Here is a 17292-nt window from a genome sequence, read left to right on the forward strand (position 1 = left end):
ACTTGAATTTTTACAGTTAATATTTTATAATAACCTAATTAAGAAAAAGATTTTTACAAAATTTCATTAACCCACAGATATTCATAAAGGGCTTCCCCGTGGCTCAGATGGCAGAGAATCTGCTTGCAATGCAAGAGACCCAGGTTCGATCCCTGGGTCAGCAAGATACCCTGGAGAAAGGAATGACAACCCATTCCAGTATTCTTGCCTGGAGAATTCCATGGACAGAAATCTGATAGGCTACAGTCCATGGGGTCACCAAGAGTCAGACACAACTGAGCAACTAACACAACACACAGATATTCGCATCAGCTGGTGTGAAAGTACCTCATTAGTTGCCAAGGTAGCTCACGAAATCTACCCACCCTCCCAAAAAGGTACTCAAGTTATATACTTTTATGAAATCTAGTAAGAGAAAATAAAACAGAACCAAGCAGTGGATTTAAGTCAATCCATAATATCAAGCTAAACTGTGACAGAAGTTCTAGGCCTAAAAAATGTTATTTCTTCAGAGCAATAAACAATTTTCAACACTGTAGACTAGACAAGCCTTTCTTTGGGCTTTGGTTCATTCTGTTTGTTTTTAAGATAGCTATCAAAATTTGGTTTTGCATTTTGAGAAGAGACTTTGATCTTTGTAATGGTCAATTTAACAGTTTTTTAAAACACAAACTGTATACACAGTGTTCTTAGAGAAAAACAGCAAATTAAACACAACTTCTGCTAGTCTATTTAAGATTACAAAGTAAACATTTGATATTTCTGAAAAGTTCACTTTTTAAAGTTAAGATATATCATCTTAAGTTTAAAATATGAACTCAAACGTAAGTGTATGATATAACTTTAATATACAATAATAAAATAGAAACTCAAACAACATAAGTGATCTTTCTTTTTTTAAATGGTCTTCTTGGAAAAGCATAAAATGCTTATATTAGCTTCCTTTCAAAAAAAAAAAAGTAACACCTCCTTATGGTTACTGAAGTAATGTTCCATCTATTTCCACTGAAAGAAAACCAGAAAGAAAGCGAAGGCTGCCATGATTTGAAAAAGTTACATGGGCAGGAAGGACTGGCAGAGTTAATATAAGATTCAACCAACAAAGGGTTAAAAGAGACAGAGAGCAGCAGAAAGCAATGAGAAACCAGTTCCTTGAGGAACCAAGAAAGGATGGATATACTCAAGCTGAGTGTCAAGACATTCACTTGGGAGCACCCCCTCACCTCTAAGACATGAGAAAAAGGGCCCAGCTCCTTGCCACACTTGCTCAAATGCTGAGCAGGACACACTGGCCCTCTAATCCTGAAATTCGCAAAGGAAAGAAAGCACGTTACTGTGCTGGAGTGAGGAGTAAAGAGTACATACTGGGTACACCAGCATGTTATTTTTCTTTGTATACAGTAATTTCTATTAACAATTAACTGACAAAAGGACACGACCATGTCAATAAATGATGAGGTCAAGTGTTTACAGGTAAACAAGTTTTTTCTTCCCCTTCAATAAAAAACAAGCCCAAATTGCAAACTCATGAAAGAATTCACATGTCCTGCATTAAACAGAAGCTTCCCCCTACCAAAAAAAAATCATTTGTGAATATCAAATGATAGGTGATGAACTTAAAATTCTAAGCTATCACTGGGAAGAGCAAACCTGTATGTACTGACAAGTCCAGAAGACTTTCAATTCCATGAATGTGAGAACCGGGGGCCTTCTGATGCTGCTTGTATGTTAAACATTCTGAAGAAGCCCCACATTTCTCACTCCTTTCATTAGTAAACAAGACACAGAATTCTTACAAGAACATTATATTCTCCTGGAAATCTAAAAATGCATATTGGCAGGATATTTTAAAACTACTACACCAATCATGCCAGATGCCCAGAAGACAGACATCATTTGAGAAAGCCTCCCTTTCATTCACAATATGTACAAGTAAAAAAAATCTTATGAACAATCAGTGAAGAGGAAAAGCGCCTTGTGGTTTTTAGCAAGAAACAGAAAATGTACAAAAAGAAATACATTAGTAAGAACTACAAGAGTAACTCAACCAGCTTCTTCATTAAAACTGGAACAACAGACACACTACAGAGCATGGCCACTGACTACAGGCTTGCAGAGATAAAGTTCTTTACTTATTGATAAAACAAAGTAATGATGTTACCAAGAAATAAGTTTTTGATAAACAGCCACATGTTAAGGCAATATGGTGTATATCCCTTGGCCTGTAAGTATCATTTAATAACATTTTTAAGCTGAGCACTCCTTAAAAAAAGATAAACTGAAGAGCAAAGGAAATAAATGTAAAGTATATATATTATAGTCACTATCTTCAAGAAGTCAGAAGTATTTTCTAAAAGAAAAAACAGACATATCTGCGCTAAAATCCCATGGGCAACAGTTTAGGTTTTGTACCTTCAACACCAAAAACGAAGTCCCGCGAGTCTCCTGGAAGTACGCGTGAAGCAAACAGCAGACTAAAGATGTGGCTGCAGGTCAACTGCAGGACTCCTTGAACCCAAGTCACTTCATCAGATCAGAAAGTAAACTTGTCAGATTTTCTTTACTAAAATAACCTAGATAAAATTGGTCATTTTAAAACCGAGCGTATCACCTACCTTCTACAAGTACAGAAGGGAATAAAGTATTTGAGTGAATGACTGAAAACTGTCAGTGAATCATCATCATGCTCCAAGGATTTAAACTGAAGACAGCCCTTTTATAAAGGATGAGTTTATAAAGATAAGGACTTAATTAAAGCAGTGTCACAACAGCACTTAACAAACGTTCAAAGAAACAGACTTTTCAGGTGTCTGGGTCAACAGTGCAGTCCCAAATTCTGTCAAGCCTACAAGCCTACTGCAAAGAAACTCTTTGCAAAATAGGCTTACTTATCTATTCTTCCTGCTTCTGACCTAGTTGACTCCAACTTTCAAAGCGTAAAAAAGAAATGGATTTTGGAAATGCTCAAACTGAAGAAAAACTAAACAGGGATATAATCTTATCTGAAAAGTAAGGAGACCAGACAGAAATCACTAAAGTCCTTTCCAGCCCTAAAATTCTATCATTTACTATGATAACACCAAAAAGCTTATCACAAACTATAGAAATCTTCAGCTTCCAAAAGTCAGTGATGATGGTTTTAAAGGGGGTGGGAGGCTAGGAGGAATAAAAGATGAATCATTTGAATCAGAATCAGCTGTCAAGAGAGGCTCAAAAACAAGCTTGACCAGGTCAGAGCTCTAGGCAACAAACCCTGAACCCTGAGGCTAGGGGTTTCTTTCCTCCTTTTCCTTCCTATTTTGTGAAAATGCTTCTTCTCAACCTGCATGGAGTACTAAGTTTACAAACCACTTGTTTTTATCAAAATACTAATTTCTTCTTACCATTTGTCCCATAAGCTCAATAAAAAGTTAGGTATCTTTACATTCAATGACTTTTATCTCTACTGACAAAATTAAAAGCAAAATTCAATTAGTAATTATTCATTTGAATAAACTGTACTCTTAAATTTAACACCAAAAATTCTATCATAAGCAATTCCAGTTGTACATAAATAACGAACTTCAATAATTTCTTAATGTGTCTGAGCAAAGTGTACTCTTTCAGGCCCACATCAGATCATTAGAGCAAGGAAACTGACTTTAAGCCCTCTAAGCTACGTTTCCTCACCCGGGAATGGAAAAGGGGGTAACACAGCCATCACAATGATCACATCACAACAGACCTAGCGCCCTGCCAGAAATCACCACTGCTGCGACTTTTATTATAAAGGCAGGCTGGGCTTTCGGCAGCATTTTGAGATTTGTAATGGGTGGTAAAAACGTGTTCTATGTGTTTCCTACTTTATTTCTCCAAATTTCTAAGATTTTTCTCTCTGGGGGAAAAAAAAACACAGGTTTCTTTTTCCTTCACTTCAAAACTTACAGAACATCACCACACAAAACTTGCAAAAGAACCAGTGAGAAGCTGCATCCTGATCCCTTTTGAGAATGTTCTAACCAGCACAGAAAGGAATCCCTTTCACCTTTAGTGATGAAATATTAGTACATTTTATTCATGTATGTACATTAATAAGTACATATTAATAAGTCATTTACCTCAATGTGTAGGTCCTGACCTGTTCCATGTGACTGGAAGGTGTTAATACTTTTTTTCATATAATACATTTAATACAACTGCAAATCAGAGCTTAAAGAGTTATCACTTGACAAAATGTATAAATAACTAAGAATCAGCCCAAGCCATTTTTCACCATCAAGACCATGAACATCATCACTGAAACCACTTCTAGGACCGTATCTGTAGCACTGACCAGTCCTTGAAGCCAGCCCGTCACACAACCTCAATAGGCCTCATATGACAGCAAATTAGTGCTTAGTTGTTATAATACCATATAAAAAATGTCTACTCGTTGAAAACATCACTTTAGAACAAATTCATTCCATTGTTTAGACGCATCCCATGTTTAGACACGCAGGTCAACAATCATCTACTTCGTGGTGTAATTTAAATTTCAACTCACTTTCTTCCCTCTTTCTGCTTCCATGCCCATTCATGCAGCATTTCGTAGGATATGTCATGTCTTCCTGTATAAAACTGGTGCTTAAGTTGAAACACCTTAACCAAAATCCTATTGATTGGTTCATTCTGTGTAAGTTTCTGCCATTTTCTCTTCATCTTACTACTACTACATTTAATGTGTTACTTCATTATAAACCACCATAGATTTATTGCCTTCCTGGGAAAACAGTAATTTTTTGGAGGGATTAAGATCTACTTCGTTCATCCAAAAAAATGCTATTAACAAAGGAAATTCTGACCTCTCAACCCCAAGTTTTAAAATTCCCGGTGAGCCTTAGAATTTAAACAAAATGTGTAATAAAATGCTTGTTAACTCCATGAGTATGCATGAAAAAGAAACACTTCTTCCAGCATGGCTAATTCATATGAAGGGGGAGAAAAAAAGTATGTGTCAGGAAGCCCTGCTCTAACTTTTGATCTGATGAGGACATTTAAGAGTATTTTAAGTTCTTTTTTAACGAACAGTCTTATAAAAGTCTAGGAATCTACCTAATAACAGTGAAAGTAGAATTCTAAACCCCAGAGCTCTGTTATAGGAATAGCTAGAAGCCATTAGCAGTTGCACATTAAAGAGAAACAGCAATAAAACAAGGGACATCCGAGGTCAATGGTTCTCTCTCAATAACCAACCAACACTGCAACAGCAAAAACCAAAATGCACTGATAATCTGAACAGCGCGTGAGTTCACCAACCTCCCTGGTCCCGCGCAATGAGCTCACAGAAGTCAGGATATGCACAGGCTGGATTCTTCGCTGTTTCCACTCTTGGTTTAAGATTTCTGTTCTTTCCAAAATTTTCTGACGATTGGAACTAAACATACTCTTTAAAAAAAAATGGAGGAGAGGAGAGAAGAAATTGTTCATTGTTAGAAATTTTGTAACATCTCTAATGAAAGTTAAAATTGCATGATTTCTCAAAAGTACCAGGGACATTCCTTCAAAAGCATATGATTTTACACTAAAATGTGGCTTCCCACATTCAAATAATACAAAAACACAATATCTATTATTTTACTGACAGTAGAAGGGGAATAAGAAATCATTTTTGTCCTTTGTTAACTGTGTACATATCTTCTTTAATTACAAAGACTACAGGAACGCAGTACCATGAAACACCCCTTTATGCTTGGATCCTGGGTCTTCTCACGCAGTACACAAAGCTATATTGAAAAGACGGTGGCTGCCAAGTAGGCGGAATTAGACTAACAACTTATCATTTCACTATGTGCATGGTACAATTTTTATGTTAGTTAAGACAGACCAAGGACCTCAACTTTCAAGTTTCCATTTCTCTTACAGTAAATAAGGCCATTTTCCCCTTCAAACTAAAACTTAACTTGAGGGGCTGTACACCGCGTGCTCCCAGGAGGCAGAGGGTACCTTGACTTCGTCAGCGCGCCTGAATCTCTTGAGCTGCCGCAGGCGCATGTACTCTGACTTTACGCGCTTCCGCCAACACACTGGTCCCTTCTCAGACTTCTTCCCAGTCTGGCCCATGATTATTCTAAAAGCAATGGTTTCATATTAAAATCGCTGATCTGACCAGCCTGAATATGATCACTTGTGTTTTAACCCCCAGCAAACTAACCACCAACCAAAGAAATGACACATAATTACACTCTTGGTTATTTGCGAGGAGCGTGCTCATTTGTTCTGTGTTGTGAAGTCCTCAAAAACATTTCATTCCAGGTATAAATTTTTATTTAACATAACTTTTCAAAGACATTTTTATTTACAAAGATACTCCACTCCTAAACTGCAGTCATTCTACCAAAACATGACCCATTACAGGAGTTAATTATATACAATAAGGAGCTATGAGATGCACACTTGTGGAGTGAAATAAAAATGTAGACACATGTTCTAAGTTTTTAATCATTAAATTAGCTGATGTAGGCACAAATAAATGACTGGAAAAGAGAAATCCAAAACAGAAGTAAAATCTACATACAGCATTAAAGGTAGAAAATATATAGAACAATACATGATACAGGTACAAATTAAAGTATTTCCTCTACATGCACTTTCAACCATGCTTCTCACCTTCAACACGGTGATGCAAGTCTGTGTTTTTACCTGTGGCCACCTTTCCTTCCACGGGACCTCCCAGAGAAGGCAGGGACCCAGAGGCCCTGGAAGCCAGTTATGTGAAACATGGGCTCAGCCTGCGGTCTACCAGGTGTCCAATTCACACTACAGAGTCTAACAAGTGTCCTCTTCTAGAACATTTTCTCAAGTGCTAAATTTGCACTTGTATCTTGAAAATATCAGAAGGATAGTCCTCTGTCGGATGGTGCAAAGGGGCCGCGCTGTGGATCTGGGCTTTACTTTCTCTAAACACAGTGGAAAGTCATGGAGGGTTTTCAGTCAAGGGGAGGGAAGATGTACACTCTGGAGGGGCCAGCTGGTGGCAGCAGTGACAGAAGGGGCTGCAGGAGACCAAAACGCAAAGGTGAGGCCAGCTGAGACTGGACAGCGGAAGTGTGGCCAGGTGGGAGATGCAGCCTGTACAAACACACTGGGGAGGAGAGCAAGGAAAGGATTTCCATCTGCAGAAGGCGGCTTTCTGGCCGGAGTAACCGAGCAGGGTTTCAGGTACCCGTTTACATACAGCCCTCAGGCACAGAGAAAAATGCCTAAGGAGAGGAATCAGAGAAAGAAAGGAGCCCAGAGGTCAGGGGAACTTTCTGTAGGAATATTCCACCGCCAAGCCACGAAAGACAAAGCCAATGGTGGATGATGATTCAAGCTGAAAGAGGAGCAAAGAGAGCAAGTGATAAATGACTAGTAAGAATTGGGCGATGAACATACAAAGATGAATGGAACACAGAACCTGCCGTGTGGAGCTTATAGCCTACCTAAGAAGGCCTGAAAGAACAGACTTTACAATATGAGATAAACACGCAAAAGTACTGGGGTTGAGGGTAGGGGAGTCAAGTAAGGAGGGACAGGAGGAGGGCAGAAAAGTGACAGCTCAACCTTAACAGCTGAGGCGATTTCAAGAGGCACAGAGAGCAGGCGCTCAGAGCAGGAGCCCGCGGCGGCAGGGTGCCAGCAGACGCTGCAGACAAAGCGCACCCCAAACCCGTGAAGAGCCCAACTACAAGAACTGAGGGAATGAGAAGAATGGAGAGACTTCAGAACTGCAGATAAAGACGGCTGAATGAGATCAGAGATAGTCTGAGTCCTGGAAAAGGTTCAAAGTGCGCCCTTGCCTGGGGTGCTGAGTGGAACAGTCCTGGGAGCTGAGGAGACTAATGGCCACAGCCGACCCCAGCTTGGCAGAAATGGAGAACCCCAGAAGAAGTCAGGAAGAAGGTGAGGCCGGGCCAAAGGGCGCCCGAGTCTAGGAGAAACTCGAGCTCTATTTAAAAGGTGACTCTGTGGCAATTTTTTGCTTTCATATCTGTCGTTAGGTAACGGATGGGCTCAGGTGATTCTATGCAAATTATTTTCAGATATTTAGCACTTCAGAGGCCTACCCAAAAGGGGGAAATATCAGGTAAAAAGGGATTATCACCGCTTCATTAGCTCATAAACTCATCACCACTGCCGCCTCCACAAATTCTTAGTCCCCGGAGGCGGTGGTGGTGCCGAGTACGATGAATCTGCTCCGGGAGCATGGCTCTTGTCCTCTCTGATGTCCAACACGGCTATCACTACGGTTTTTAAAGTGCATTTTTTCTGTCGTGGTGCAAAGGTATCATTAGTTAGCACTTCATGTTTTCAACCCTGGAATATCTTCCAGATGTTTCTACCATTAGTAAGAACACCTCTAGAAAAGTCTGTTGGGACAGAACCAAAGCTGTAACTAAACTACCAAGTCTCACAATCAACAACAGGAAACTTCAAAGCTGATCTGGAACCAACCTCTCGTAAGAGAGCATATGTGGATATGTTTCCACGTTTATAAATTTCACAAAGATCTCCCAAATAATGAAAATGAAGGCTTCTAAGCCATAGAATGATCTGGTAATGATCTGTGATCATTGATCTGTGATTTTATGCACAATAGACAGGAAAAGAAAATCATGATTCATTTAGGGGAAATTATCCAAATATAAGGTTCATGACCTCTGAATTAGGATAACAAAAGTATAGGGATAAACAGGCAGATCCATGAAAAAACTAACAAAACTTAAGGTACCATTAGAAGGATGTTTTACATAAAACAAGCTCCCTCCCTCAGCATTGACAACACATTAAAATCACATTTTCATGTTCATCACCCCACTTCATCCCCACTGGAGGTTCCTCAATCTCAAGAACAGTTTTTCTCCTTTGTAAAACCCCAGGGCCTGGCTGGGTGCCCGACAAACAGATTTGATAAAACAAACAAACAATAAAACCAAAACGCAGGTCTACTAACATGTGCTGATCACGAGCCGCTGTGCCACTAGGAATGAAAGGAAGGCGGACTGCCGTGCTGAGCACAGGAAGGGAGGGGGAGACACCCCATCATGAGAACCCTGGGGGGAGGCCAGTCTCAGGGGCGGTCAGGGCCCTGGGGTCCACCTGCCCTACAACAAATGAACAGACCCTGAGCATAAAACCCGGAGCCTCCAGGATTCCCTTAAGGAAGCTGCTCCTGCCTGAGAGACCTCATCCAAACAACAAACCGGGTACCAGCGCCCCCCACAGCTAGCTGGCTGCAGACACCCAACCCCGCAGGCCCACCCACCTCTAGGCCCAGCAGGCAGAAGCCTTCAAGCCTTCAAATTCGAGCTCCCCCAGCCCCTTCCCGCCCTGAAAGCAGACAAATGAGTCCTTCTGACTCCTTCCCACCACATCTCAGCCCAGTGAGAACTAAGATAGCGCTCGGAGTACTCGTGGATCGGCAGAAAGGAACTTTCATTAAAATGACTTGCTCCTAAATGGATGGGGATGTGTGAGAAATTCAGTTTTTAAATGTCTCACTCAAAAGATCTGTTTAGTCTCACAGATGAAATGACACGAAATATCATTTTTATCCCAGAAAATAAAATAACTTCTCTTATTCAAAGCAGATATAGCTCAAGTCCACCTATATACAATGAAACCGAAACAACAGTTATATGCTTTAATTCAAAAGACAAACCAGGGTATGGCAAGGGACCATCCACACCTTAATACAATGTCGTACAGCCTGTCAGGACTACAAATATATAGATTAAAGTAAGATTACACATAGTTCAGAGTCTATTTTATGAATCAACCAAACCTCAATTGTTTTGGATTAGGCTTTCTGCCACAGGAGACACAGAAGGGACCTGAGGTATATTCTTAGGACTGTGATGAATGAACAGAAGACAGGTTCCGGCCCCATGTCCTCAGGGTCCATAAGCAGCAGCCCCAGGAGCAGACCTACTCCGCCCCTGCCCTCCGGTCTAGACACCCACACACACCTCCACCTGCCGCGACTGGGCCACACAGCCCAGGACTCTCATTCCTGTCTATCAGGTCCAGCCCTCGGCCACTTGTGAGGGGCCTTTATTACCTAAGGTGACATTCCTGCTCCTCCTTACTCAGCTGAGGATGACTGAGGAATTAAAAAAAAAGAAAGAAAACAGGTTCCCTAGGCATTTTCAGTGCCCGTGATGCCCTTCTTTATTTCTCATTCCTAAAGGATTCGCCGCATCAAGTCATTTGCCATCCACTCACCTGAGCTGTGCTTCTACTTGTCTAAAGAAAATTATAAATTACGTGTACTACTTATCCTTCTCAACTAATTGCCTTAACGTTGACTCCTAACTGAAGACCCGACTGAGGAAGGTGAAATCCAAACTCAACAACATTTAAGTACTACGACTGCAATGCTCTCAAAGTCCTCCCCTAAAGAAAACTGCCAAGTTGGAAAAATCACCAATCTTCAATAGTGCTTTTATATTTAAAACACTTTTGAGGGCAGCTCAAAATCTCACTTACCAATTTTATTTATCTTTTTAAGTTAAAAACCACTGTTTCAATAAACTCAAAAGTAAATTAATGATAAATAAGATTTTGTAGGTTAGGATTAGGAGAACTAGAGAGACTTATAGATGTTAACTTTTGGTAAGACATAAAAATTTACCAAAGGAAAGTAGGTCTTACGCCTGAGGAGCTTCACAGAAAACACCCCTATGAGAAGGAGACTGGGAGCAAGGCGTACAGGGAGGCACGCGCGTGGGGCTGCTGCCTGGGCCCCAATTCGGTGGGTTCATGAAAACGAGCAGACACCACTACATGTCACCCCTGCCCCAGCTGCGCAGAAGGGTGCCCTGGTGAGTAACAGCGCTGGTTATGGGCGCGGGGCACCGACGTGGGCAGCATACTCTCCACATTCCACTCACAACTTAAACAGAGGTGCGCGCACGGCCTGCAAAGCCAGTCTCCCTGGGCTGGACCCAGTTCTCCCAGAATGAGATGTGTGAGAACCTGGCCAGGTTCCCACATCTCTTGGTGTCTCCCTGTCCTCACACCCTGAGGAGCGTCCAGGTCACAGAGCTGTCCTGAGAAGCCCGCTCAGGTCAGGCACCGCCCAGTGCCCATCAGAGCAGGCGCGGCACCAGGGAGGTCCCGCCACCATCACCCGCAGGTGAGGGAGAGGAGGACAGGACACCCAGAGAAAAAGTCAAGATGACAAATGGGTGTGAAAAGTCACTTTCTCACATGGGAGGCTGTAGGCAAGTAAATAAGAACAGAACAGGATTCCAGGGATCTCAGGAAGGAATGCAGACCACACAGCGAATCCAAGAGAATTGAAACCTCAGGAGATAAGCCCACGGAAACAGGTAGGCTAAAGGAGCCCACCTAGGAAACTGTGGAAATCTGTGTTTCGACCGGACAGAAGGAGGCTGAGGATGAAAAGAACTGGGCAGAAGCACTGTCCTCTAGCTCAGTTTTCTCCTGGGGAGCCAGGGCCAAACAAGGAAGAGGCGGAGACGGACCAGTATCAGGGACGGCCGCAGAAACTCAGAAAGAAGCAGAGCATCCCCGGGTGAGCCGGCGGGCCAGGCCTTTCCCAGGCCGCAGAGCCCAGCCACAGGACCCCACGTCTTCTTCCCCTGAATCCCATTCGCCGGCACAAGAAGTTGGGCTCCGAGGAGATGGCCGTTGGGGGGCTGGGACCAGGAAACCAGGAGGAAAGCCTGCAGCAGAAAGGAAGGGAATGCTCTGAGGAGGAAAGGCAGGAACCAGACCGAAGGACTCCCAGGGGCCAGAGCCGCAGGGGTTTTAGCAGCAAACAAAATCACAACAGTATTACAACCAAACTAACAAGTATCCATGAGTCTGAGAGAAGGAAGTGAAAGCATAAATAAGTAAATGGGGGTGGAGGGGCAAGTCTTCCTTACACGCAATTCCAAAATCGCAGTGGGCGGGGTCCAATGCAGAAACCAGCAACACCCCCGTCAGGGTTATTAGCTCACTCTCTGCTTGCACCCCATGACACCTGCCACATACAACTCATATCTTCCCCTCAAACCTCACAACCTGTCACTTCAGTTGTTGCTTAAAAATGTATCAACCCAAACTGAAGGATATTTCCACCAAACACAGGACCGACAAGTAAGGTTATGATAACAGAGAAAGACTGAGAAACTGTCACTGATCAGAAGAGACTAAGGAGACAGCCGAATGCAACCTGGTGTCCTGTAGCAGAGTGAGAACTAAGTAGGAAACCTGGGGATATCCAGAGAGAGTCTCCAGGTTAGTTAACAGTAATGTAATAACGGTTTCTTAATTTTTGACAAATATACCATGATTACAGAAATCTAAAATTATTCCAAAATAAAGTTTCTTTTTTAAAGAAGAAAATTAAGTTACACAACAACCTAAAGGCTTTCATTTTAAAAGCAGGCACCTACTTCTTAAAGTGATAAACAAAACAGAAATATATTACAAATTAAAATGCTATGTAAAATGTTAAATAGGAAAAAACAAAAAATATACACAGATGGAATTTGAGGGGGAAATTCCCACATCTAATTCTACTATTTAAAAACTCAGACATCACTTGAGTAATATAAGGGTGGGGGGAATCTCCATATGAGCTTATAAGATGGTGTCTACTTAAAAAGATAATACAGGCTATAGGTTATATTAATAAAAATACAGACTCTGAACCAAGGAAAGTAATTGTTCCACTGATTATACACATACTGACCAAAGAAATCAAACAGTTCTATACAATTCAGGTGTTGTGTACAGCTAGTTGTGTTCTGACCCAGCTGGGAGACAGCAGTAAACACCAATCACAGAAAAGAGCATCTGAGTTTGGGGTTTTAATAGAAAAGTGCTAATACACACTCACCGAGTCATTCAATATTTACTGAACATCTAGCACATTCTAGGTACCCTTGTAGGAACGGAAGGCTCAGAAATAAATAACAGACAAAAATCTATGACCTTACAGAACTTAGTCTATTGGGATGGAAACAAATCAAAAACAAAGAAAAATGTTTAGTATGTAAGATGGTATTGAGGGCTGTGGAAAAAAACAACAACCAAACAGGAAAGTAAGGTGAGCCAGGCCTGTTAGGGTGAGCAAACAAAGGAAACTGCTGGAGGCTCTCAGCACCCTGTGCGGGGTGCAAGCCCACAGGACACAGAGAGCTCACCAACTTGTATTGTTCCCACCAACCCACTCAAAATATGCACTAATATTTTCTAGTAAAGACTCCAAAAATACCTGACTCAGTATCTATCCAATGCAGGTTACAGTAACTCCACAATGCTCCAGAGATCAACACAGCTTTACAGAATTTCCAACTGGCATTAAAGCTGGCATTCAAGGATTGCTAGGTGTCACAGCTCAGGTTAACCACTAGGTCAATTATCCTCAACAAAGACTGAAAGTTAACAGCATTTTATAACACATACATGCTCTCTTTGTTAGTATTAAGCCAAATTAAAGAAATAGATTGGCTATTCATGTTAACAAAACAGCCATCATTAACTATGTGTTGCTGATTGGACTGTCTGTATTTAATCTGTCAATTTGCTTTGGTTATACCATAAGATGTTTATATCTGTACATTTTTAGGGAGCATATAAATAAAACTAAAGTCAACCCAACAGTTGCATTCAACATTCAAGTTTGAAAAATGTATTAGAAACTGGGTTACTGAAGTAATTTAGGAATAAAGTGATAAGAACTTCTGACTGGGTTGGTAGTAGTGTGGATGGAGAAGAAAGACAGCAAGAGACATTCTAACATTGAAAAACCTGATGCACTCATGCAGAGAAAAAACTGAGCAAAAGAAAATAGCCAGGACATGGAAGCAACCTAGATGTCCATCAGCAGATGAATGGATAAGAAATCTATGGTACATATACACAATGGAGTATTACTCAGCCATTAAAAAGAATACATTTGAATCAGTTCTAATGAGATGGATAAAACTGGAACCTATTATACAGAGTGAAGTAAGCCAGAAAGAAAAACACCAATACAGTATACTAACACATATATATGGAATTTAGAAAGATGGTAACAATAACCCTGTGTACGAGACAGCAAAAGAGACACCGATGTATAGATCAGTCTTATGGACTCTGTGGGAGAGGGAGAGGGTGGGGAGATTTGGGAGAATAGCATTGAAACATGTATATGTATGAAACATGTATGAAACGAGTCGCTAATCCAGGTTCGATGCACGGTACTGGATGCGTGGGGCTGGTGCACTGGGAAAACCCAGAGGGAGGGTAGGGGAGGGAGGAGGGAGGAGGGTTCAGGATGGGGAACGCAGGTATACCTGTGGCGGATTCATTTCGATATTTGGCAAAACTAATACAATATTGTAAAGTTTAAAAATAAAATAAAATTTAAAAAAATTAAAAAAAAAAAGAAGCCCTAAGTTAGCCACTGCAACCACTAAGAATCTGAACGTAGGTCCAGACTGAGACATTAATTACTCACATAGCAGTCAACCAGCACAAAGAGCGGGCAGAATGTTCACAGAAAACATGATACCACTCATAAGCTGAAAGGGTCTTAGGGCCCCTTGAGTTTATATAGGGTGTAGCTACTGATATTTTTCATATTAGAAATTTAAAACTGAGAAAGTTTTAAAACATTTATTTAAAAAACAACAGCAGCAAGTCTGTCACATATTAATAACATGTAATGTTATTATAAAATGTTAATATAACACATTTTATTTTTAAAAAACTATTTTCCTTTTTTAAAAAATTAATGAAGGGTACTGTTTTACATTTTTGCCAGTTCTTTAAATATCTGTCTTAACAGAAGACAGCTGGATTCCCATATCTGCTTCTGTATTCAATCTGCTCCAACATGCTGTTTTGGTTGAAGAAAATCCCTTCCCAAACAAATATCTGAGCTACAGCAGGGAAGGGCGTCTGCATGGCTTCTGAGCTCATGGGCAATCTCATGCTAGGACATTACTCCAGAACTGTTTTAAGAGAAAAGTGACTAGAGCAGCTTGTGATTCAACCTCATAGCTGCTTTTCCTCAAGACAACCTCTATCCTTCAGTAAGCAGTGGTTGTTGCTTAAAAGATTAGTTGCAATGAGGAATCTAAAATTGTATCAATAAACGTTCCTACTCTGCTACATTAAAATTCATTGGTCTGTCTCCTTTGACTGCATCTTTAACCCATGCGTGACTTTATAATATCATTTCCTCGATTTGAAAAACACTGGTCCACTGAGTTATGCAAATTTTCCATAAGTTCACATATTTCAAAAAATCATTATTTGTTAAATCCACTGATGTCATCAGAAAAGTCTTTAAGTATTTATTGGAAAAGCTGTCAACCTCACCATGACAGATACCAAGTTTTCTAAAAATTCTAATTTTTGCTCAAAAACTCAAACATTGCCACTGGCAACAAATAACGGTCAGTTGTTCTCCGTCAAGTGACAGGCTCACTTTGTTGAAAACGTCTGCCCCATACCCAAGCTGGAATAATCACGGTCTGTCAACCCCTCTTTCAAGTGAAAATGGCTCCGCGTGAAAAAAGCAGCTGGTGCAGCCTGGAACTCCATCACATAAGTGCGGCTCCCAGAGACCGTTGGACTCCGGCAGCGTCGAAGCCCTGTATGCACATTCCTATCCTGTAGCACAGAATATTAAGATGTGTGCACTCAGGACCAAGAGTATATAAAATTAGCAACTGTTTTCACTTCATCGAGGACATTCTCAAAAAAACATTTTTTTAAAACTCCCAAGTGCTGCATGCCAACAGTCCTTGTCTACCACCGCTTTTCTGCCCCTGGAGCAGCCGTCAACACGTAACATCTTAAATTATTACCAAAATTGGTTTTTACAAGTATCTATTTGGCTGGATCAAGGTCTTAGTTGCTGCATGTGGGATCTGGTTCCCTGACCCCGTGCATTGGGAGGGCAGAGTCTCAGCCCCCAGACCACCTGGGAAGTCCCACTCCCTGCGGCCCACACAGCACACTTGGAGAACAAGTATATCCAGACACCACATGAATCAGAAATCACAACAGTACCCCAGCTTTTCATTTGCCTAACAGAGAGCCTGGAGCTGGCATGTATTCAAATTATATTTCCTAAAAGATAAGTTTGTAAGAATGAAAGCCTAGAAATCACCATTTTTTGCAATTAAAAAAAAGGCAAACAAAACATCTCTGTGAGAGCTTCCCTGGTGACTCAGTGGTCAAGAATCTGCCTGTCAATACAGGGGACACAGGTTTGATCCCTAGTCCAGGAAGATCGCACATGCCACGCATGGGGCAGCTAAGTCCACGTGCCACAACTACTGAGCCCACACGCCCTGGAGCCCGTGCTCCAAAATGAGAGAAGCCTCTGCACCACGGCAAGCGTAGCCCCTGCTTGCCACAACTAACGACGACCCAGCACTGCCAACAATAAATGAATAAAAACTTTGAAATCTATGTTAAAAATATTTAACGAGGGATACTTCGCTGTAACTGTCAACTATAGAATTCAAAAGAAAGGCTGCCATACATCTGTGCCAAATTAAGGGATTAACGTTAACAAAATTTGTCTTAAAAATTTCTTGCTTTCATCCATCTGTCTTACCCTTCACCCTCACAGGAAGGTATCATCCCTGGTCACTGTCTCTCTTCTAATCCCCTACCCTTCTGACCAACTCCCCACGTCACTCACACTTTGCCCTACCCACGTAAGAGAAAGATAAAAGTAAATATCTTGTCCCTTTTCACTTTCTAGCATGCCTGTTTTTATTTAAAAGAGAGAAAAAAGTAACAAAAATAACACAAACTCACTACTGCTGCATCCAAACAGTCCTCCCAAAAGACTTGTGAAAATTTACGAAAAAGAAATTTCTGAAACTTCATTTTGAAGGACTTGGGAAAGCCAGGAATAGAGGTACTATCCACCAGTCAAAATCAATTTATAAAACATTCTGAAAGTGCCTAACACGGCAAGAGACACAAGTTTGCAAGATACAACAGGCTCCTTAGTGCCTAAACTTCAGCAGATCATAGTACACACGATCACTAGTACATACAACTACAGGTGAAAAGTAGTGTGAACGGCATTTGTATCAATAAGTTTTTAGGAAACAAATCTGCCATGACTAGTGATAAGAGAAATTAAAATCCAGATCACATCTGTAGCCCTGGTTTGAGCCCAGCTAAAAAGGCACAGGAAAACTACAGTAATTTAGCAATCTTAGGTGAATGATAGAAAACATTAACTGGATTGTTTCAGCAAAAGTGAGTAGACTCTGCAGTAATGTATTTTCTACAAAAGTCAGATCATCTTCCTTTCAGCAG

The 17292-nt window shown here is 41.1% G+C and overlaps 1 protein-coding gene across 7 annotated transcripts in view; it reads right to left on the bottom strand.

Annotated features, from left to right (window-relative positions):
* EZH2 (enhancer of zeste 2 polycomb repressive complex 2 subunit) overlaps window positions 1–17292 on the bottom strand; it is a 56700-nt gene that overhangs the window by 26629 nt on the left and 12779 nt on the right. For 4 of the 7 annotated variants that reach the window (XM_070788321.1, XM_070788323.1, XM_070788318.1 and 1 more), the window contains exons 2-3: window positions 5962–6085; window positions 5275–5403 (exon numbers count right to left, since the gene is read on the bottom strand). In XM_070788321.1, the coding sequence (XP_070644422.1) occupies window positions 5275–5403; window positions 5962–6078 (246 nt within the window). In that variant the 5' untranslated portion in view covers window positions 6079–6085. The remainder of the gene's footprint in view (window positions 1–5274; window positions 5404–5961; window positions 6086–17292) is intronic. The other 3 variants (XM_070788320.1, XM_070788324.1, XM_070788322.1) reach the window with 1 other exon arrangement.

This window comes from Bos indicus, chromosome 4, assembly GCF_029378745.1.
Source record: "Bos indicus isolate NIAB-ARS_2022 breed Sahiwal x Tharparkar chromosome 4, NIAB-ARS_B.indTharparkar_mat_pri_1.0, whole genome shotgun sequence".
Lineage (NCBI taxonomy): Eukaryota > Metazoa > Chordata > Mammalia > Artiodactyla > Bovidae > Bos > Bos indicus.